Source organism: Poecilia reticulata, chromosome 22 (genome assembly GCF_904066995.2).
Source record: "Poecilia reticulata chromosome 22, P_reticulata-male-v2, whole genome shotgun sequence".
NCBI classification, from domain to species: domain Eukaryota; kingdom Metazoa; phylum Chordata; class Actinopteri; order Cyprinodontiformes; family Poeciliidae; genus Poecilia; species Poecilia reticulata.
This window is the reverse complement of record NC_088851.1, coordinates 14103328-14128212: the sequence shown is the minus strand read 5'-3', so window position 1 is coordinate 14128212 and position 24885 is coordinate 14103328. Positions and strand designations below refer to the sequence as shown.

General features: G+C 39.0%; 1 protein-coding gene across 1 annotated transcript in view; it reads right to left on the bottom strand.

The window, feature by feature from the left end:
* Nucleotides 1-387: 387 nt before the first annotated feature.
* babam2 (BRISC and BRCA1 A complex member 2) overlaps nt 388-24885 on the bottom strand; it is an 82067-nt gene continuing 57569 nt past the window's right edge. Inside the window, exons 7-12 of the mRNA XM_008399672.2 lie at nt 24676-24785; nt 8080-8179; nt 1502-1572; nt 1343-1425; nt 1094-1247; nt 388-1005 (exon numbers count right to left, since the gene is read on the bottom strand). Of these exons, the coding sequence (XP_008397894.1) occupies nt 942-1005; nt 1094-1247; nt 1343-1425; nt 1502-1572; nt 8080-8179; nt 24676-24785 (582 nt within the window). The 3' untranslated portion in view covers nt 388-941. The remainder of the gene's footprint in view (nt 1006-1093; nt 1248-1342; nt 1426-1501; nt 1573-8079; nt 8180-24675; nt 24786-24885) is intronic.

The window sequence follows — 24885 nt, the reverse complement described above, 5'->3', positions numbered from 1 at the left end:
TCTGTTGGTGTGTTTTCAGTGTGAGCCACCATGTGGAAACTATTTCTATCCGCTTGTCCTTTACAATCATGCGTCAGTTTATTCCTCCTGGTAAATGTGGTGTTATTTGACAAATTAACCAGATAACAAATCATATTTGAATTGTGCATGCTACATTTCATGTCATTCTGATTTCTGAATGGCACACTTAATTCTCAGGACGGAAATATGATCAAACCAAAATAACTCTAGGCAGCATCCTGCTGACAGATAATATTTACGGGAGCCACATAACTACATTAGCTTCTAGCAGATGATGAGCAGGTTCTAAAAAAAATACTTATATATATATATATATATACATATACACACACATATCAGACCTGCTTAATGAATAGACAATGGCAGTTAGGAGAAAAGTATTTTACTGAAAGAAAATTTTGGAGTAACATTTTTGGGAATAACTCAAAGTATTGTCGACATGTCAGTAAAAGTCTTCACCGATCATTTAAGACAGGAAACATTCAAGTGAATAAGAAAAGCTTTAAAGTATTTTAACATCAACAGCTGCGCACAACTTGACAACAATATGATGAAAGCGAGTAAACAAAGCTTGTTCTTTCAGCTCCTTTTAAAGCAAATTTGTGCACGGAGTTTCCGGACGTCATACATAAAACAATATTCATTGTAAGAAATAGCGCAGCACAAGCTGTCACGTTAATTTTCTGTCAGAGCTTCAAGAATGATGGCGTTTTTACTCTGCTGTCAACCCTTATGATGAATCTTTATGACGCCTAGAAAACAAAGTTCTACAAAAAAAAAGTGGCTTCTCCCATCAGCTTCAGTGAAAAAAAAAAGCAGGATTCAAAGTCTTTGCAGATGAAAAAAAAGGAAAAAAAAAAAACAATACACAAGAGCACAAACAGTGACACACTCCAGCAAATGTCAAAGCGAGACGAGAGCTACAGTTTGCCATTGGCGAAGGCTCCCTCCTGGAACTGAGGGATGAAGCTCTTGAAGTAGGCTCTGAAAGAAAGAACAAGGTTGAAGTTTTAGGCTTGTTCTTTCAAATCACAATAAGTAGCACTTACAGTAGGATCCAGGTGTTACATACTTTGCCCTTTTGGCCATCTCGTTGCCATCCCAACGTGGGCTGTAGGGATACGACGTCTGCACCTGAGAATAGAGCTGACCGCTGTTGGTGAAGTGGTACACAGACTGGAAGGTGAGGGTGGGCTGATCCCTGGGGAAGTACAGCGGGAGATCCACTACAAGGTGCAGAGAGACAAGAAAAATTAAATAGAGGAATGTTAGGGAAAATGTGTCTGAACACAATCATTCAGTTTGTGCTTGAGCCTCCTACCGTGAACTAGGAAGCAGAAGTCTTTCCACATGAGGAGTAGAGTGAGTTTAGTGAATCCCTCTGCGTCGTACTCCACCACCCCCCTGAAACACGCCACACTGTTTACATGGTTTCGTATTCATTATTGAGTTCTGATGCAGATGTGGAAAACCGACTCACATTCCGAAGTGGCTGAGAAAAGCAGCGATGTACTCCCTCCGTTTGTGGTAACCTTGTATGACATACTGTACCTGGACAGAACGAAGCAAAAGTATGAGCAGAAAAAAAACACAAGCACAGGCACTTCAACACATAGGCTCCAACATGTTTTAAAAACGGGGGAGGAAAACCTACATTTTTCATAAAAAAAGTTGACAAAATATAAATTAATCTCTCGGTAGATACAGTTAAGCCCGAAATTATTCAAACCCCTGACAGATTTAGCTTTAGTGATCTTTTTAATTTTTTATTATTGTCTTGAAGTAAATGTGCATATTATACCGCAAATAGATCACCATTGTATATTCATTGTGCACAATATTCTTCTCACAAAGGACTGTTTGGTGTGCAATATATTTTGGCTAATATATTCCAATGAACTTGTAGAATAAACTCGAATTTTAATCAAGGAGATCTTTAAATCGCAAAGGCTGCAGTTCATCACCAATAAAGTGGAAGCAAGCAAAAAGCCAGTTTACATGCTGTAATGTAACATACTTTTTTCCATAGATTATGGAGAACGGAATAAATCATTTTTGGACTTTAAAAGAAAAATCATCCTGCTTTCCCCTTTATTTTTATTCTTTTAAGACAGGACGTCTATTAAAATATACAATGATTTTATGAAAACTTTATTATCTGCTAGAGGTATAAATCATTTTGGACTGGTTACAAATATAAGATGTTTATTTCTAACACTTTAAAACAAAATACTTATCTCAGTTTATTAGTCATGTATGTATATATCCACAATTATCCCCTCAATATTAAAAGAAAACTTAAGCTGACAATGTATGATGATTTATTTTTTTTAATAACTTGATTGACATTTACACAGTGTGCATCACATACTAGCCAAGACGTTTCATCATTTTGTGCAGAGTAAGCTGCATATTTTTGGGTTAGTCACCCTTCATGTATGAATGATACCGTTTTGTAATAGTAGTAATATGTGGCACACACACTCACACGCACGCAGTTGTGTGTTTGATCGGTCTCATCGCTTGTAGAACTCTCAAACAAAGACGCCCATTGTGACTCAGGCTTTGGTTCATTTGTGATTACTCGAAACGGTGGAGGCGGCTGTGCAGCTTTGTGAAAAGCTGCAAGGCCACATAGTCAACGCGTGTTTATTTAATAACACTTTGAGCCTGTATGTGCATCTTAAAGGAAGTGTGGATCACCGAACTTTTACACATAGTCTGAGAATGGACTTCCTGCTCTGCACCCCCCCTCCACACCCAGCTGTTGTCAGTGTGCTGCCACCTCCTATTGGCTGCCTGCAGCTCCGGGTGATGCAACATAGTTGAGCTTGCTCGGCAGGTATTCAGACCTGCCCGCGCCCATGGCTGCTCGCCCGTGCATCCATTTATTGTGTTTGCTTGTGGCTGCAGGGAAGATGATGCAATAATGCAGGTAGCGTTTTACTGCTTTTGCACATTCAGTTACATTGTCACCCATTCCTGCCCCGATCTTTTATATGGTTTTATAAAGATAAAGGCTTTTTGGTTGTCTAAGCGTTCACTATGTACGGTATAGAGTGGGCAGAAAAAAAAAAGAATAACCAAAAGAAAATATTTGATAGCATAACTTTCATGTGTGGAAGAGGTTATGTTACATGGAAATTGTACCTTCAAATCATGCTTGATTCAGTGCATTTAAAGGTTACATGTGCCACCCAACGAGAGATGAATATGGGTTGAAAAAGCTCTCCATGTTGTGTGTAATCCAGCTCTTCCAGGTTGTAATTTTATAATTTCCCAGAATCATTGGTTGAATTCTCTGTCTACTTTTAAATGGAATCACCATTTGATGATTCCAAACATGAACATTTACTGCATCCATCCATCCATCCATTTTCTTTCACCCTTGTCCCTCAGTGGGGTCGGGAGGGTTGCTGGTGCCCATCTCTCCGGGCGAGAGGCGGGGTTCACCCTGGACAGGTCGCCAGTCTGTCGCAGGGCAAACACACAAGACAAACAATCATGCACAGACACTCTCACACCTAGGGAAAATTTGGAGAGGCCAATTAACCTGACAGTCATGTTTTTGGACTGTGGGAGGAAACCGGAGTACCCGGAGAAAACCCACGCACGGAGAACATGCAAACTCCATGCAGAAAGACCCCAGGCCGGGAATCGAACCCAGAACCTTCTTGCTGCAAGGCAACAGCTCTACCAATATCAGCGCCACTGTGCAGCCCCAACATTTACTGCAGATATGTCTATATGCAAAAACCAGAAAGAGAAAAAAGGAAAAAACTGAGGTTGGAAAAAGGAAGATAAAAGGGGGTGACAAATAAGGAAAGAAGGACAGAAGGAATGAAGAGTGGAGGTGAAGAAGGAAGGGAAAAAAACAGAAAGGACGAATCAAACCAGGAAGACATGGCTGAAGGGAAAAAGGAAAGAAAAAAGGCATGAAGGACAGAAAGATAAGAAAATGAATCAAGGAATGAAAGAGAAAGGAAGGAAAGAAAAGAAGAAGCAAATGTTTTCATAACTGTACCAGCAACTTGCAGAAGATTGGTAGGTAGATTGACGCTGCGCCTGCAGTGGTGAACATTGACCTGAGCCAAAATGTCTAACTCTTGATTTACCGGTCTGTCTACGTTCCTACCCTCATCTATGGTCATGAGCTATGGGCAGTGACCAACAGAACAAAACTGTGGATACATGATAAAGGAGCCTGTTCTCTCCCTCTGAGATAGGGTGAGAAGCTTGGTCATCCAGAAGGGACTCAGAGTAGAGCCGCTGCTTCACCAAATGGCTTGGGCTTCTGGTGAAATGTCCTGAGCATGTCCCACAGGAAGGAGACCCAGAGGAAGACCCTGGACACGCTGGAGAGACTATGTTGCTCAATTGGTCTGGAAACACCTTGGAATTCACCTGGAGGAGCTGAGAAGTGGCTGGGGAGAGGGAAGTCTGGGTCTCCCTGTTTAGGCTGCTGCCCCGGCAACCGGAGCTCGGATAAGCAAAAGAAAATGGACGGATTCTGTCTTTTTTCATAATTATCCAGACCAGAAATCCAAGAGCAAGACCAGTAATAAAAAAAACAAAAACAAAAAAGGGCTCATGTGAAGTTTAAGACTCACAGAAGTTGGCTGACTCATAACAAACTAGATTGGTATCAGATTACTCTGTTTGTGTCAGCAGTGTGGTGGATGTCGAGAGTTAAAACATCCACCACTGGGACCAAACTGTCCCAGAAAAAAATGTAACACCTAGACATGAGGGAACTCTGACCTCAGTTTTCTGTCTGTATTCTTCTACCAAACACTCAGGAGTCTTTGACAAGTTAACAGAGGTTGCTTCTGCGCTTCTAAAGCAGCAACCAAACCTCAATTGAAGACATTAAATGACTTATGCTGCAGATAAGATGCAAACAAAAGAGCTCAAAGGAGCATCTTTTGTCAGCAGGCTACGATAGCGTAACTCTGCGCAGATTTGTTAACTTAAAAAAAAAAAAAAAGGGATAATATTTTATCTTTACGGCTAAAACTTACCAACAGTCATTCTGTGACAAGATGATTCATTTTAAGGATAAGATTCAAATATTAGAAATATTATGAGTCACAAATGAGTCATAATATTCGAAGAAGAGTGCCAGCAATGCTTGTTGCTCTTTTCTTTGTGTACGGTTAGGAAGTGGCTATATGGATTAATCATCCTGACGATCCATATGTTCTGCCATGTTGCAGCACCGCCATTAACTTGGAGGGCAGAGATGACAGTCGGTCAAACCAAACATTTACTCAGCTTAATTCTGCTGCTAGTTCATTTTTAACAAGTGAATTTGAAGTTATTATGACTTTGAGTCATAGCTCTTATTTTGGAAGTATCCCTAAGATGTTGACACATTAATGTTTTTCTCAATTTAATTGTCGGTAATGGGGCCATTGACATAAAACTCACACCAGATGTTAGCAACAATGCAAGTAATCCAGACATGCAAAGAAAACAAAACAAATTGGTCCACAAATTAATTTGTGTAAAGCAATGAAATAACACAATAAGTATTGAACAAATTTATGGAGTTGTTTTTCATGAGCTACGCATCATTTCAGTTAAATACAGTTAGCAAAGAAAAACGTTGATATGTCCAATACTTATTTTTCCTCTGTACATGAAGCTGTTATTTTGTTTGCAGAATGCAAGTGTGGTGGAGTAGCATGAACATTGTAAGAGTTTTTAAAATTATTTTTATGAAAAATTTGATTAGTTTTTTCTTCAGTTTTTTTTTTTTATTAAAAAAACAAAACTAACATTTGTTTACAAAGATGAAGATTATAATACTAATCTTGTGAAAATAATTATCTGTGGTCTTTCCACAATTCCTAAATTGAATTTAGATCTAGACCTTGATTAGACCATTGAAACACACAAACACACTTTGATATAAACCATTCCATTTTATCTCCGGCTGAATGTTGAGGTCATTGTCCCGAAGGAAGTTAAAAAGTTAAGCACTTTTTAAGCCTTTGACATATTTTATAGAAGTATTTCTAGTATTTACATTCATTTTTTTTCTATTTTTATCAAATCTAAAGTAAGGTAAAATCAATTTTATTGTCCAGTGTTAATTTTCCAGGCCCACATGTTCAACTCAAGGTGCTCTTACCAAAGCACCTTCTTTCATCTTTGCCGTGTCTCCTACAAGGCTTGCAGCAAACTCCAAACATGACTTATTGCATCAAATGACAGTTTTCTTCCCGCTCCTTCTTAAAGGCTAGATTCGAGGAGTTCACATCTAATAATTGCCTTTGCAGCTCCTCCAGAGTTACCATGGACTGATACATGTTACTGACATTATAGTACCGTATTTTCCGCACTATAAGGCGCACCGGATTATAAGGCACATAAAATAGATGCTTCAGTTTGGGTTGCCAATTTGTTCCGTACTCTATTATTACACATCCACATTTGTAAAGAAGTGGTCCCCGAGTACTTTATATAGTAGGCTGCCCCAGTCATTGTTTCACTCACGGTGTAGGTGTTGCGATATTGTGCCCAACTGCTTTCTGGGTAACACAGACCAACCGACACACTGCCGCCGCAGTCTCTGTCTCTCTTCCCCCGACCCCTCTGCCCCCCCCGGCTTTAAATGTATTATCAAACTTTATTAACAAACCAGCGTTCTGACAACTATCCCAGCATGCACCACGCGCTTCTTCTTCTACGGGGAAAATGAAGTCGGCGGCTGCTTACCGTAGTTGCTAGACCTCTTGTGGCTCAATATTGGTCCATATATAAGGCGCACCGGATTATAAGGCGCACTGTCGGCTTTTGAGGAAATTGAAGGTTTTTAGATGCGCCTTAAAGTGCGGAAAATACGGTACACGCATCTGGTCACTATTTGGTAATTGGGTGAATTTTTCTGGGTACACTGGATTCTAATTAGAGCTATCAAAGGAGCTGAATACACATGCATGCCACACTTTGAAGATTTTTATTTGTAAAAGATGTTGAAACCTTTGTGTCAGTTGCTCTCCTTTTCACAATTAGGGAGCACTTTGAGTCAAGTTCATGGAAAATTGGAGTCTTGCATGATGCTTTACAGTCTTCTGAAACCCACATAAAAAAAAAAAACATATTTATATTGTCAACTCGAAATGGTTTGAGCTACCCATCAGGACTACAGAGGTCTCGCTGAAGCAGAAATGGCACATATGTAGTTAACAAAACGCGAAGACGATCGACTTCGGCTAAATACCAGAAGAGGTGAAATCTGAAGTGTGTTGGATGACATACACGGTGCACATTTGAGAAGGAACAAAACAGAAAACTGAGCCTGAAATCCTGCAATCAGAAATTCTTAAAAATGTTTGGTTTCCCAAAAAAAAGAGACAAATTGAATTTCCCATTCAAGCTTCATTATTTATTTTCTTGCTTTGTTTGGATGTTGTTAAATTTTCAGTGGTCTGGGAATTAAGACGTTCTCTGCCGAACTGTTCATTTGTAGGTTCAGAATGATCCAGCTAAACCACTTCAAGACAGCAGATCTGAAACCAATTGAGTCATGTCGTTAAGGTGTTTTGAACTGAACATTTTGTGCTTGTTCTTTTTAAATAGAGGCCGAGACGTTCTGAACAGAACTCGTCTTTTTTTTTTTTAAGGGAGTGGCTCTGACTTGAAAAACCAGAAGGCAGTCAGATGCATCTTTTTCCTCTTGCTCCTGCTGGTCAGACTGTAACATGAACAGGAAGAGATGGAGAATATGTGTGTGAGAGGGTTGGAGGGAGGGTGGGGGGGATGGGCATTTTGCCTCGAAGGAAATGACATTACACCGCGTTCATGCTGCATATCTGCTTGTCAACCTGCGGAGGCCAAAGAGCACTCAGACAGCCTATGGAGGCCGGCCAGTACGCCCACGTTGCATCGGCCTGACACACGTGCATGAACACACACACACACACACACACACACACACCTTTCAGTAGATGTTGCACCACATATGCAATTACTGATTTATACACCTGAAAGCAGTCACATCAAGGGTCCCCGTGCCTGTGCAAAGGACATCAGCAGCAGCACATATTTTACCTTGTTGGTAAGTAACTGACACACTTGAGGGACGTAATCAATTAGGCATCCTCCGCTGGGGAACGCTGGGATGTGAAGTGCCGAGGAGCCTCCCAGAGCGCTGATGAAGGAGGAAACAGAAGCAACAGTTAGCAGTCGCTCTCATTTTTGCTTTATGTTAAATATCATGTATAATGCCGGGTCTATTTTTAGAGGTATTCGTGGCTCCAGGAGCAATTTGAGACCGTGCGTGACTGTGCCTGACTTTATGCGAGTGAGCGTTCACTGCACAGCACAACAAATCCTAAAATGAAGCACGTTAACATTTTCTGCAGTCTACCTGAAACTGAGGAATTACAATTTAAAAAAGAGCAAGTCAAGCCTGTGGCATTCTCTTCATTCTCCTTCAGTTATTATTTTGACGTCCCTCTGATTTAATCCTGGAGCACAGCTCCATTAGTGATTAGCGCATGCTTATTTAATCTGGAAATCTGCTGTTGCAGCTCCCCGGTGACTAACCCAGCGCCGAAGCGACTCCCTCGTTTCTTTCTGATCTGGGGCAAAAACTGAGGGAATACCCCGAGGACGAGTTAAAGGTCTCAGGAAACTGCTTTAATGCTTTAAATGCTCATTTAAAGACAAATAGAGGGATGGGAGGGGTTCTTCCACAGATTTCTATTTTTATTTCAGTCTTCATGACAGCAGGGAAGTCACAGAAGGATTAGAAATAGTTTCATCTGTTTGAAACCATAGGGTGAAACCTCTGTTTATGTATAGATATATGTGGTACAAAAGTTTTTCTTTGGAATTTTGCTGCTTTTCCATAGGATTCTGGAGCATAAACATATAAACGTTATTGTAATTTATGAATAATGGAGGCAAAAAAATACACAAAACATGACAGATTAATGGATGATATGGATGGTTGAATTATTTAGACAGCTGAGTATGAAATGAAGTTTGAATATACAACTCAATACAGCAGAACTTCATCTGCGTTCTTTTCCATACATGGAAAGCACATGGAAAGACATGGAAAGCACTTCAAATCTTATACTTTTCCAGCGTGAGTGCAGAAACCTTGCTAACCCAAGGAGACGTCTCAGATTCTGCGTCTGGTCTTTTTTGCAGTCTGAACAGTTTTTTAAAGGCAAGATTGTAGATTCTGCTCATCTGCTAGAAGCAGCTTTTAAAGCCAGAGGTTTCTTCTTTTGTCCTTCAGTTGTCCATTTAACATTTTCTATGCTGTCATACTTCAGAAACTGGCCTGAAAAGGATCTAAAAGTCAATATTAAAATAAAATATTACAAGAGTGTCTGTTGGTGTAGAGAAATATAAGTTATATATGAAAAGGTTTCAAAATGTTAAAGGATTAGTCAGCTTCTCCAAATCCTAAAGTTTGTCATCAATCTCAAACTATTTATTTCAATTATCTACCATACCATATCCGTCTTACAAACTAATACTGTGAAAAAAAAATAATTTCAATGTTAGCTATACACTACAGGAGAAACGGACCGGGAATGAAACAACCCATGTCTCTGAATGTCGTATTTATCTAGTATGTCATTTAAAAAGACAAACTCAAAATAAACAATTCAGGGGTGTCATTTACCCTTCATTTCTGACCAACTTCTGAGTTGATAAAAAGAAACAAAATTTGCATGAATTACGCAATATTCTTGCCAAATTTTAGAGATGACAAATACAGAAGCACATAAAATGGTGACAGTAAAAAAAAAAGGTTGCAACAGCCTGCTAATGCAATCACAGTACTAATCATGGACAAACAATTCTTCCCAACATGTAGGAAAAAGTTTCTCGCTTCTACGGTAAGTGACACATATACAAAAGTAGTTGCATAAGACGATTCCAAAGAAACGCAAGGGGAGTTATGAGAAAGGTGTTGCTCCTCCCACGTGCTCCACCTTGCTGCCATGAGTCAAATCCACGGCTGTTTACATGGAAAGGGAAACAAAAAATGCCTTATTGATGTCAAACAAGGTCAACAGGAAGAAACTCAGCCCATCAGGTGGAATCAGAACAAAGATATTAAATTTAAGCGAAAGTCTGCAAATGGAAATAACAGCAACATAAACTAGTGCGCAGCTGAATATTAACAAGGCTCTATTCAAAGACAAGCAGGCCATGTCATGAAGACGTCTTCATTGTCAAAATCCTTTTCTCAAGTACTCCAAAGCTACCATTTACAGTAGGCTTTGTGCACATAATTAGCATTAGCCTGTGCACAAACAAATGGTCGATTGAAAATAGCTCAGAGCCACTAGGAGAAAAGCTTTTGAAAATGAAAACCTAAATGATGCCCATCTATCCTCCCACAGATCTAAGTATAGCTGCACATCATTCAGATGGAAATGCGGACAGAGCTACAGAATAGTTGGCTGTGCGTTCGTCATTCATTTGTGTCATTGGAAACTATCAGATCAAATGTGATGCACGCTGAAATTTGCTGCTTTAACATTTGCAAATATGTGAAGGCGGAAGATTAGACGTTGAGTTTAACCTTCACTTCTCAAAAACTTCTGTATTTGTGTAGACCATTTCCATCCGATTAGTCAGACCCTTCATATTTAGCTTCAGTTCTAGTTAACAAAAATAAAAAACAGATGGATAAATGGGGCTAAGATGCAAACCCAAACACTACTTCACACCATTTAACAAAAACAAAATCTGGAATCAGAAATTGTAACTTTTCAAGCCCAACTCAAGCTGAATTCCTTTTACCATGAGGTTTTGATTTAGTCTTTAACAGGTTTCATGTTTCTTAAAGTTTTATTAGTTGTTTTCAATGTGGTTTTCAGAATTAGGGTAAAATGCTGAGAGATTTATTGGTTTATAACAGACTTTTACAACAAGAGGGCCTTTTAGTCCATTAAATGTTCCAGACTGGCCCGCAGCCGTCACGAGCAAACCCAAATACATTTTATGGTGAAAATTCGACTTTTATTTTGAGAGTGACTGCACTTTCAAAATAAAAGTCAAATCACTTTTATTTTGACTGCATGAGCTTTCCATTTTACCATTTCATGGTAAAAAGTGACAAATATAGATTTTTTTTTTTTACACCACATGGACTTTTGAGTAAAAGCTGCACAAATAGATCATCTTTTATCATCTATTTAAAACATGTTTGAATGGGAAATAAGACCTTGTGTTTCAGGGAGTTACTTGTGTATACAAGATAAGACTCAAAACATAATCAATAGGTTTGATAACTTTTAAAATGACCAACATTTGAATTTTCGGAAGTATTATTAGAAAAAAAGTGCATCACAATTAGTTTTGAGTGAAAAAGGGGAAAAAAAAGATTTTTTTTACCTTATTTTGAATTCTTTTTCTATTTTTGTTTCATAAAGTTAAATATTTCTTGCGTTTGTTCTATGGATGTCCATGAGCCTTTAATTTTTGAAAAGCAGAAGTTGAGCATTAAGAAATGCACTCAATATTTTACATTTTTATCAAGAAAATATATAAAAATTTCACCATATATGATTGAAAAAACCTATAAACTTGATAAGAACAGAATTGAATGATGTTTTTTGCCCATCTGTCCATCCATCCATCCTTTTTACCCACTTGTACTTGGTGGGGTCTCTGGTTCCTATTTCCAGAGGTCATTGGTCAAAATGTGGGGTTCACCAGGCAAACAACCATGAACACACACACCTACGAACAATTTAGAGAAACCAATTAAACTAACAGTCGTCTTTTTAAGACTGTTGGAGAAAGGTGGAGTACCCAGTGAGAACCAGCACATGCATGGGAAGAACATGCGGGAAGAACATGCTACTTTCATGCAAAAAGAGCTTTTTTGCTGCAAGCTACCATCCGCGCCACCACACAGATCAAAGCACTTTGTCGGTTCTGTTTATTTCTTATTATTTTATTTCTCAATGTCACTTTGTAAGGTAAGGTAAGGTAAGGTAAGGTAATTTTATCTATATAGCACATTTTCAGCAACAAGGCAATTCAAAGTGTACCTGTCCACATGTCTGCTTTCACCCTCATTAATTCCTCTCAGTGTTTACAACACTTCTACAGCATAAAACAGTAGTACACATTCATCATTAGTCACAGATGCTGTACCTGGGCCTAATCATCGGAGCCAGCATTTTGCAGCGGCTGTTCGGGTATGCATACTGTGGGACTCTGTCCACGCCATGTGGAGACTTACTTACCTACGTGGACATTGACCTTTTATGTGCATCCTGGAAAGAGGTGAAATTTGGCCAAAAACACTTAAACCAATAGGCGTTACCTACCAAGTAAAACTAACTAGAGCAGTCTCTGTATTTCCTTCCTGGTAGTAATTGCTGTCAGGTTTTACAAGCTTTCAGGGCACAGGCTAGTCCTTGTTAAACAATGAGTGTAATACATCAGGTTAAAGACCTGACAAACACCTGATTATCCCTGGTTTAGTTACCAAAACATGGGAAACAATGAGCGTACCGGTCATGAGAAAGCACTGTATTACTTACAAAGAGGTGTTCTCAGACTCTGTAAATGTTTTAAACTGAACCTCCTGTGGGTGGACTCAGAATCAAGACATAATGGTGTTTAACTCTCCCAAGTGGCACCCTGAAGTGTCTCCGCTGCCGTCTCCACTGGTGACACCACTCTCAGCACTACCCACACATGTTGGAGTCATCGTGCAGACATGCTGCCTGAGTCGAACCCTCTGAGCGATCCAACCCACTGCATGACATATTTACAGGAGACTGTGTACATGTAAACACGCAGAGTCTCATGCAGTACAGTGATGGGGCTGCCTGTGACTTCATCAAATGGAGAGATTATCCTGTGTGACTCAGGTGAATGGTGACGAAGCTCGGTTTGTTTGTTTATGTGTGTGTTTTGTGCGTGTTGTGAGCGAGAATTGGAGGAGTGTGTGTAGCAGCGTGGGAAAAAGATAAAGGCTCCAAAGGAAGGAGGGCAGCTGTGATTCATGATGAAAGTGAAAGATGAGGCCAAGATGAACTGTTTGGGGATTCAAATGTAGCTTCAAAAGCAGAACATTTCCATTTTGATTGCCTTCATTATTTCCAAAAGCCTGGAAGGCAAGACGAGTCTCGATGAAGACTCTCTGGACAAAATAGCATTGTGCGGTTCCTCTGAGAAGGGACGAAGAGACCTTTGGCCTTTGGCAACAGAACTCGGTGACCTCTCCTCTGACAGTAATGAAATTATGCAGATCTCCCTATATCAACCATTGGGACAGAATCAGATTATGAAATGCTTGAAGCACCACTTTTAGAGTGGAAGTAGATCCTTCTGGGACCCGGAGAAAGACAGAAGGACTTTAAACATGTAGTCTCTAAGTTTTAAAATTGTAAGCAAATGTGGATGTGTAATTCTAAATATGTACATCCACCTATCGTATATCTGTGCAGGGTTGCAGAAGGGCAGGTGCCTATCGCCATCGGTCACTGGGCAAGAGGCAGAGTACACCCTGGAGTTATGTCTGATAATAAGTAAAGTCATAATTGAACCAGCACAACAACTCCAATTGTGATTGTTAAAAATGTGTCTAAGGAAGCCCAGTGATTGCTTTGAGGCTTTGACTATACAGCTATCACTCATAGTGAACATTTATTTTTAGTTGACTTCAGAAGGATTGTCTTTGTCATTGTTGGTAACCTAAAGAGTCCTGAAAGTTGCTGCTATGGCGATTGTGTTATCCATTATAAACCCTTAACTCCCAGTTTTGGAATAAACTTGAATTATTTGAAGAAACAAAAGGGTGGTAGAACAAGGACAAGTTCAGAGAACTGCAACACCCTCCCAAACAAACTCCAACTCTAGTTTTCTTCTACTTTTGCCTCCAAGCAGCCAGTTTTTGTTGTAATGTTTTAATGTTCCTTTGATAAATAGCTCTATGGTTTTCTAAAGTTTGCCATTAATTAGGGAGGAAAACAGACTTTTAAACCTGACAGATGAACTAGCATTTTGCATATGAGACAAGTTGGTAAAAAAAAAACAAAAACAAAAACAAAAAAACTTTTAATGTGATAAAGCCTGTCACAAGGACAATTTGCACAATTTTCTTTAGATGAATATAAAAATGTATCCATAGTCAGGTTTCTGATCCTTGGCCCAATGTTTAAAAGGCCTCCAAAAATCTTCGAAAATTTCAAAACTAGGCAAAGTTTTTTTCATATTAATTTGAGAAAGCCATTCTAAGTATTAAAACTAAGAGTTTATTTGATCAAAATCAATCTAAATTTGGAAGGATAGCAAAAAGTTTTTGATACAGAAAGATCACATTTTTACGATTGGTTCATAATGTATCCAAACTAATCTCTACAGACACCAAGTTCGTGCAAGATCTATGAGAAAGTACAAGAGCTTGAATCTTTTTCAAAACAATCAGATGTGGAGCAAACATTTTACTTTCTCAAAGCAGGAAAAACTCCGTCCATATTTAACGACTTAGGAAAGGTTCTGAGATGAAGAAACTCTGCTTTTCATAACAAAGCAACATCTGAAAGTTTCCTTCAGAGAAACATGCAAAGTAGGAATCTTCAAGGAGACAGGAAGGAGGCAGCAGCCTGTGCTGGAGTGGGGGAGAGCCAGCCGTCTGCACTGACATCTCAGACTGTCAAGAGTGCTTCCCGAGCTGGTGGAGAATTTATTTTATCAGACTGACAATTTCTGACTGTGACAAGATGTTCATAAAACCTTGAAAAAAAAATCTGATTGAAATGCAGAGACTTTCAAAGTCAATAACACACCTCTACAAACCCTGGAGAGAGGACACGCGCAAACAAAGTGTACACCCACACAAGCCGACGTGCACGTACGCACGCTCAGGGTAAAGCATGTGTGGACACACAGAAACTGACACACACAGAAGCACCTACAGGCAAATGCAGATACACAAACATTAGTCCACTGCAGCCTAAAACTGTCTCTCTGTGTTGATTTTTCTGGGATCCTAAATCTGGTTTGGGGGCAGAGACGGTGCCCACTCGATTCTTTATGCAATGCAGCAGGTTTTCTGGGGGAAGGAGAGATGTATCTGACTCGTCTCATGGGCTTGGGAAAATCAGGTAAACGAGATGTGAGTGTAAAAAAATAAAGAAAGAAAGAAATAAAACATTTAATGAAAAGAGGTTCGAGTCCGGCCAAAAAAAAAAAATGGTCAGAGAGGGAGGCTAAAATGTAGCCAGAAATCAATGTCTTAGAAGATAAGTGCTTCTTTATGAGGAGTCCATAGCCGGAAATAACCAATGGGATTCTGATGGCAAGCTGCAGCGACACTAACTCATTACTTCCTCTAATCTTGCATTATCACAGGTGCAGCCTCAATGAGCCGTGCTAATGAGGACTTTTATTGCTGCAGGTATCTGCTCCAGGGGACATTCCCTTCACACAGATACATCACGAGTGGAACCAAAAAGAGTTAATTGTTGGAGAAATTTCTGAAAGCGGTTGCATTTATTTTTTAATTAATTCTCTTGCCTTCACCAGAAATAGTTACCAAAGCTTAGTTTTGTTGTTTCTGTTGAACATTATCCCAAAGTGGAGTTTAAAGTTTCCAAACTGAAGACTGGGCATTTTTCTTCAAGATTTCATGGTTTCATTAACTACAGCACACTGTCCAACTCCTGACCGTCACATTAGTTAGTTCTGCACACAAAAAGATCCACTTTTGTTACATCATTTCAAAGACTTCTTTAGATTGAGGTATGAAGTGTTGCTTTTCTACATCTTTTAACATAATTCAAGTTGTCAGACAGATTCTATTTAAGTCAGGGGTGTCCAAAGTGTGCAACAAGTTGGCGACCTGTCCAGGGTGTACCCCGCCTCTCGCCCGAAACGTTCGCTGGAGATGGGCACCAGCACCCCTCTCCAGACCCCTCTAGGGACAAGTGTGTACAGAAAATGAATGGATGATGTCGAAAGTGTGGGTCAGAGGCCTTTTGTGGCCCTTGAGATGATTTCTGCAAATCCCCTGACTGAAGTACAAAGATGATAGATATTTGATCAGCACAGGTAGTTTAATAAGCGTTGCAGCGAAGATGTTTGAACTCAACTCTTGTTCTTGTTTCTGTAAAAAGCCTATAGTAACTGAATCTAAAATTTCAGAAATTATATACCTGTCTGTTTTAATAAGGCAGAAGTATGAGAGCCTTTTTATTTTGATTTTGAAGTGTTGAGCATGTAAAAGTAAAAAAAAAAAAAAAAAAAAAAAAAAAAGAAATCACAGAGAAATAAATGCCCTCACTTTTGTACGTGGCAAAAAGTTTAACGCCATTATTTTAAGTGATTTAACACGTCTTCGGATCAAAAAGTAATTAGTGTAGGGAAAATAAAATTTAACACTACTTTCTGAAAAAAAAAAAAATTGGTTAATTGTTATTAATGGATGATTTAACATAGAGCGTAGGGTTACTTTTTCATGTTAGGACAGCGTCTTTCATCTCTTAATAAGTGAAAATATAATTTGAAAACAGCATTAAAGCCAATATGTTAACAGCAAATTAACCAAGAATGTCAAAGACTGTTTATGTTTTACACAAACTGCACAAAGATCCACTTTTTGTGTGGAACAGAATCTGTCTGACACCTTGAATTATGTTAACAGGTGTGATCTTCAAGAATAATAATAAAAAAAAAGGGTTATCTGGTGTTTGTAGCTAGGTGAAGCTGACTGGAGCCTGTTTAAAAATATGCAAGCAGTCAACTCAGTTTTTTTTTTTTTTGAATATCCTAAACATCTTTCTTTTTTATCATCATCAATAAATGTAGTAAAAACACAGGAAAACCAAGGCATGTCAATCTGCCCTGTTGCTTCATGTATGATGACTTACTTGTGTGTAGGTTTAATTCAGGACACTTGATCTGCTTATTGTTCACATAAGAGACTCCTTAGACTGTGAATGCTGTTTTGTAAAAAAAAAAATAATAAATATACTTGGTTGTGTGAAACAGCAGTAAATAATGCAATTAAAGCTTCGCTTAAAAAATTTATATCACTGAAGATGTGAAATGAAACAGGTGAACCTTGCTGGTACCGGCCGTTGATGCCTGTACCATGATGGTTTGGTCCACGTGACACTTCATAGTCACTTTGTGAGACCAGAAAAGAAAGAATACCTTCATTTAAGCAAACAGTTGTTTCTCAGAAATAAAACTGAGCTTGCTTGCTGTTGCATATTTATATTGCAGTCATATCTACTGAAATATTGGCGAAAAATGATGAATAAATATTTATGGAACATTTTTTTTGTCTGCAGTATTTGTTTAGCAGTGCATTTGAGATTGTTGACCAGACTGGTAAAAACGCAACACACTCCCACATGACCCGGCTGATCCTTTTGAGAATACTATTGCCCTTCCTGATTACTTTTTCATCCCACTGGGACGCATGAAGCCCGTATTTTAGACCTGATAATACCACAACCTCCACCCCAACAAAATCTATTAAAGACCTGATTTAACCTGGCAACAACTTTGCATCAAAGCTTAAATTATTTATGCTCTCTAAATGTCTACATGAATTTAACAGCTACTTTAAATGAGTGTAACACCATCCGTTTCACAGTACATTTTCTTCCAGACGTCGCGTAAAATATTATATAACCAATGAACACTGAATCTTAAGCAGGTGCGTTTTTTTAAACCCGCAGAATGGCAGGTTGGGAGGTGTTGCACTTCAAATAATCAATGATTTCTACAGAAGGAGAAGCAAATAAATCAGAGGGCTGTGCAATGGTGCTCGGATGCTCAATGTTATCGGTGAAAACGTGGGTGTTTGTTGGGGTACTTCAACGTGTTTTTTTCCCCCTTGTCGCTCTGAAGGGGCTGAAAACATTAGAGTGGTGTTGCGTTTGAAGACAGAGGGAGGAAAAACAGCAGAAAAAGCAGGAAAAAGAGAGGAATAGGAATGGAGGTATAACACTGTAGCTCAGGGGGCTTACTAGTGTGCGTTCAGCGCGCTTAGATCCAAGCTCTTGCTGAAAGACAGCAAAAGTGAGATATCAAACAACTCAGGAGTGATGGAAGGGAAAAAAAAGTAGAGAGGTGTAAGCGAAGAGAAAATGAATGCTGTTTCTTTTTTTCTCCGCGCTGCGTTTCAGTCGAGCGAGGGACGACCTTGCTGGTGAGAGCACAGCGCTTTCCTCTCTTTTAAGTCCCACTCACTCGCTCAGTTTCCCTTTGAGGATCAGCCAGAGGGATCAGCAGAGGAGAGAGAGAGAGAGAGAATGATGGAAGCATAGAGGAAGACGGAGGGAGAGGAGACGAGCGGCAATGCATGTGGAAAACAAGAGGGGCGAGGACGGGGGTGGAGAGACATACGACCGAGGAGACAGGAGTTAAAAACTTAAAAAGATCAAGCTAAGTGATGGATAAACATACAAAATTCGGACTGGATAGTATTTTATAGATCTTTAAAGAAAAATAATGTTGGAATATTTTCCATATATGCATGTTGCAAATATATATATATATATATAAGCTTTTTCATTCTCAAGTTTGAAGAATGAAAAAGAAAACTTTTTAGAAAGAAATGAGAAATTACTTTGAAAAATTATAAGCCAAACTTAAATTGAGACATTGGTAAACACTGTCATCTATATTACACTTCGTTTTCAGTCTCAAGTATTATAAAGCTTTTTTATAAAGTAGATATTTCTGATCACACCTTTTATTTTTTTGCATCATTGGTCTTCTTGATCAGCAAGTACATACAATGTAAGTCCAAATGTATTTCCTTGTGCATGCATAGCAGGCTTGGTTCTGTTGTAACAATCTCAGATAAAAGTTTTAGTCTTTTGCAAAGGGAACAAAAGCCTGACCTGTTAAGAGCCACGAACAAGCATGATGTATGTAATGGATGTTTCCTTGAGTTTAGTTCAATAGCCAGACGAACCGAAATTATGGCTGGGTTGCCCAAAATGATATGGCTGAGGATCGGATCAGGGCTTCTGTGGAGTGTTTTTAATGTGTCTACAATACATACAGTACAGAGGGTAGATGTTAACCTACTTATTCAAGTCTAAGTATAGGAGTAGGTAGTAAAGCCCAACTTCAACAATACAACCATACAAACTATAGGCTCGGGCAGGGCTAAATAGGAAAGCATGAGACACATTAGAATGTTTTTAATTCATAAAAACATTTATAAACCATGTACTATTAAGTGTTTGTCTATTCCCCCAAAAAATACAACGCAGTTTGTGGTTGTAATGTTGCAAAATGTGGAAAGGTTCAAGGGACATAAACACATCTGGAAGACTCTGTACACAAATACAGACTGACAGAAAAATTGCAAAAACGAAGCAGCTCCGAACATTTTAATGCCGAGTAGATGTAGCTGATATGACACCCTGCACAAACACCAAAGCTGAGACAGTCTGTGAATCTGTCACTTGTTACAGTCACAACTTGATGGAAATGCGGATTGATTTAAACATTTTCCAAATCTGTTTTGATGCAATTTTTTTTTCTTCCCTCTTGGCTTGATGAGATACTGTGAACATTTGTGATAACTGGAATCGACGCCGAGCCTCTTGAACGTCGATCAAATGCTTTGCTAGAAAAACACAGACGTGTGCAGGCGCGCTGCAGCAAATGAGTTTTCCTCTTCAGTGGAGCCAATGCAGAGATAATGGGCAGCTACACAGGAGCAAAGACTAACAAGGGTCAGCGGGGACGCGGAGGGAAGCTAACAGGGTTACACATCTGCATATATACAAGTATCTGCATGCTAAATAAAGAAGCGCCCTCGATGGATGCAACACTGATGCTAAAACTCACAAATACGTTGCGGTCTTCAAACAACGGTGAATAAGACTTCATTTTTTTTTGCCCTGGGTCATGAATTAACACACTCCCACACAGCTGACAAAAAAGGTGCACAAAAACATGCAGCAGAGCATATTCATGGATGGCCTTGATATGCATATGTGCAAATATCACGAGACAAAGAGGCAACATTAAGCAGGAGGAGAGGGTTTGGAAAATGGGAGCTTGGCTCAATGAAGCGCTCTTAAGCCCCTGCATTTTGTGATGTTTCTGAGAGGGTTCGTTTCCTCTCCTCCTTTATCCAACCCCCCGCTGCTCCGCCGGCAACCTCCCCTTATAGCTCCCCACTCTCTGCCGCCTTCAGCCTCCCTCGGTCTGCTCTCTGCATGATGCTGGCAGAGTACAGACTCCAAAGCCGCTGAAACGGCGTCAGTCTGGTCACTAATGCCCATACGCATACGTTTTCTGTCATTTTAATACGTCTCTTCAAGATAGCCTCATCAATCGACATGTCCATTCAACCTGTGTTACGCCTCTTAAAAGCAAGCAAATCAATTGGTCAAAAGATGGAGAAAAGGCAGACAGATATGTCTAAGACATCATAATGTGGCTTGGCTTTATTCCTGGATGTGCGCGACCTGAAATAATTGAGGATTATGTGGGACAGTCAGTAGGTAGGTGACCTTTTGTGCCGTGTAATTAGCTACTGCATGCGGATAAGGTCCTGTTCATGTCATCATAATGAAGAGGAGAATCAGCTTTGTGTGTGTGTGTGTGTGTGTTTGTGTATGTGTGTGTGTTTGGGACTCATTTATGTTTTTCTCTTGTATTGAAGTGTAAATGTTACATTTCCAAAAACACACACACACGCACGCACGCACGCACGCACGCACGCACGCACGCACGCACGCGCGCGCGCACACACGCACACACACACACTACATATTTTTAAGTTTAAGGACATGAGAAGATTATATAAAACCTTTTAAATTAAATTCATGAAGCAGGAATAGTGTTGAGATAACAAAGGTGATTTAGAAAAGCTGTACACCTAAACTACTGAATGCAGTTATGTTTACGAAATGAAACACCTAAGTAATAGGTGTTTTATTTAGAAATGCAGGTGATTACTCTATCAAATAATAGAGTAACTAACCAATGATACCACATCAGTGTCATGCATGGAATGTTACATAATGGGTCTTAATTAAAAGACCCATTACCTTTAAAAGGTAATTTATTTAAATTTTGAAAATAAACTCAAAGATAAAGCACCATCTGTTGACATCTTCTATAGTTATACATGCTGTAAGGTGAATATAAGGCTAGATTTTGTTTTTCATTGCCAATGTATTTTGCCAAGGACATTCATGTATCCAAAAACATGAATGGGTGAATGTGCTATTACAAGATTTGTTATTTAGACAATGGGTCAGATAGCTTTGTTTCCACTTCAATAATTCATTGTGCTCAGGTGAGTCAATCTTCATCAGTGCAGACAAAGCATCTGCATAACATAGCATGGAAATAATAATATTATTAGTTTCACTGCAAAATAAATTCTGAATGCTACGGACTATAATTTATTTAAACCTATTTTTAATGAGATCAGAACAAATGTCTCTTTTTTAGGTTAGTTAAAATTACCAAAAGTATTTCTGTTTGTTAAATGTCACAATAGATTATTCATTAATTATTCATTAATGTCTTCAAAATCAGAGGTTTTACATACATAATAATTACTATTTCTACAATCAATGAAGGAGAGCCTAGATGATGATGTCTTGGCTATAGAAACTTCTGATTGGTTAACTGACACATTTAGGTTAATTGAAAGCACACCTGTGGATGTGTCTTGAGTTCACACCTAGAACACACACCATCTTGTTTGACATGATTGGAAAGTCAAAAGAAACCAGCCAAGATACCAGAAAGAGAATTTATGGAGCTGCACAAGTCTGGTTCATCCTTGGGAAGAATTTCTAGATGCTTGAAGGAGCTGCATTCCTCTGTTCAAACAATTATACGCAAGTATAGACATGATGGGAATGTCCAATTATTGTACTGCTCAGGAAGGAGACAGGTTTTCTGTTTCAGACATGAATATATATTTTGGTCGAACATGTGTAAATTTACCCAGAGCTAAAGCCAAAGATCATTGAGGATGCTGGATGTAGTTGCTAAGATACAATCATCATCCACAGTGAAACGTCTCTCAGTGAGGAGGAAGCCATTACTTCAGAAGAAACAGGACAAAGATCTTCATCCTAAGAGACATGTCCTGTGGTCTGATGAAACCAACGTGGAACTTTTTGGCCATTCTACTGACCGTTACATTTAGAGGAGAAAGGGAGAAACTTGGAATAACTGTGGAGAAGGGGAGTGGCAGCTGCTTGATGGGAGACTGTTTGTTATAGGTCTTCCAAATGGATAATGCAAACAGCCAAAGTGGTTACAAGGTGGCTTAAAATTATGTACAGTGTACCATGATCTTACTTATATGTTACAGTATGATTGAAGTCAGTTTAGAAACTCTTCACTGGAATAAATAATTACTTTATAAAAGAAAAATGACTAATTCTAGGTACTTAGGAGAGTAAATATTTCACATCAACTGTCTGTTGCAAGTAATGTTGGTCTTTGAGAGTCAGATACTTTCTTCCCTCAGATTCATAAATCTCTATTGAATTATGAACTGATTTTCCTCTATATGTTTTGCAAAATACATAATTTAAAAGTGGGCAAACTGTGTCAGCACAGTAAGAGACAATTTCACTCATGAATCAACCTGTCATCCTGGGTCTGTAGCCATCGATGTTGAGTTTGTGAACCCAAATTAATGAGTTTTATTCTGGCTTCTCTAGTTGTTGCTCTTCCCTCTGTACTTGAGCCCTTAACACTTTAAAGCCACTTCTTCTGTGTACTCTGCCTCCATTAAAAATAAAGAGCTGTTCAATTTTACAAGTAGAGTATTAGCTAAATATCCAGCTCAGAATGCTGGATATCAAGCAAAAGAAAAAAAAAAGAAACAAAACGCTTTTAGTGGTGTTGATCAAAGCTTTAGATTCGTTGAATTTTTGAAAGTCTTTAAAAATGGACAATGCCTGCTTTTTCTCTGTCATAACTTTTGCAAAGAAGACACATTTGTAAACATTCTTCCTGCAGAAACTTGTTGGTCAAATAGCATCTTGAAAATGCTGTAATGAGTATACCTGCGTTTACATGGACCCATTTACTTGCATATAAATGTTCTTGTGGTGACAGTTAAGGGGTAAAAAATTTCCACAAGCAATGAAAGTTTTGGCCTTTGTGCAAAAATACTATGTGAGGCAGAAACCAACCTCTGAACACACACACAATCACCATGGTGACACTTGCTAGTGGTAATATCATGCTGGGAGGATGCTTTTGTTCAGCAATGAAAATAAATTTGATCAGAGTTGATGGAAAGATGGATGGAGCAAAATATAGGACAAACCTGGAGAAAACCTTTAGAAAACCGGCAGGAAATGGCTCTAAATACAGATAGAATGACAGGGGAAGTCCATATGTCTGTCTTTCATATAAAACTCCAATAAATCCACTCAAGTTTGGGGTTTTAACTTGACAAAATGTGAAAACGCTCAAGGAGTGTGAATACTTTTGATAGGATTATGATTACCCAAAAAATAGAAGACAACTTGCGCTGTTTGTGAAAAATGTAGATTAATCTCGCTCCAGACCAATTTGAACCTTTTTCATGCCTGTGTGTTGCTGCTGTAGACTTAAGGCTGCAGAATTTAACTTTTATTTACAAAATAAAATAAAATAAATAAAATCTTTTTTTTTTTTTTTTTTTTTTTTTACACATATTTGGAAAGGTTCGGCAATATATAAAAAGATCAAACAAGTGTGGAAAAATAAAAAGGAAGATTAGATGGAAAATGGAAACTGGAGACAAGGATGTAGAAAAGAATGAAAGACAGAGGGAGAGACAGAGAGTAAGAAAAAGCAGTGGTGGTGGGAGAAGAAGCATCTTAACCTGGTGTGACGGGGCGTGTGCTTGTAAATAAACATCAGTCTGAGATTATTCCGAGCATGGTCGGCCAGACCGTGAGGCCCTGAGGTAAGAGTGGGCCCATACCTGGCTCTCTCTATCAAACACACAAAACACATCTACCCATACAAGGACACTGTGCTGAGAGCAAAGCCAAACTGGAATATTGCTGCAAGCATGCAAACATGATAAAACCAGAAAATGGAGGCATATCCCTCATTTGGGACATTAAAACACTTGTTCATGCACGTATAGAAACACAAATCTGTCTCGACTACCACACAAAAGCAATAAAACGAGAAGAGACAAATGCACACACAAAATGTAACAAGAGAAAAAGAAAATACTCTGGATACACCTGCAACAGGCAAACGGCTTTTATAAAAGTATTAAACCACCACCTGCAAACACAGACATGTTTTACAACCCAGATGTGTGCAGACATCTAGTCATCCCTGGTTGAAACAGACTCTGTGTCATCCATCCAGTTTTCCCATTTTTACTTAAAGTCTTTAGGAAAAGTGACTAATGAGTTCAGACATAAACGCGGGAGATTATCCTCAGCGACATAATATGACGCAAGATGTTCAACTTGCTCACCATAGCTTTGATTCTAAAAACCAGAGGGACTGACGAGTGAGAAGCACAGAAAGACTTCCTCTATCTTTACCAGCTTTTGAAGTGAAGAAAACATGTAGCATAATAATCACCAACTAGATCAGATAGACAACTAAACTGTGATCAAAGTTAACAGATAATTCTCAACAGAACTGTATGTACATAAATGACGGAAGGATGAATGTACTTACTGCTCGATGCTTGGTGAGAGGTAGAGTTTTGGGAAGACCTGGGTAGCTTCAGCATCCTCAAAGCTCACTGAGAGAAGAGCCACATCCTCTCCTGGGTCCAGTGTTGTGTCCTTAGGAAAACAAAGAGAGGTCAGTAATGTTTTTTGGAGAATTGGAACCAGAACATTACATTTTGGGTTAAGAAAACAAGGCCTGGTGAACACCAGTGCT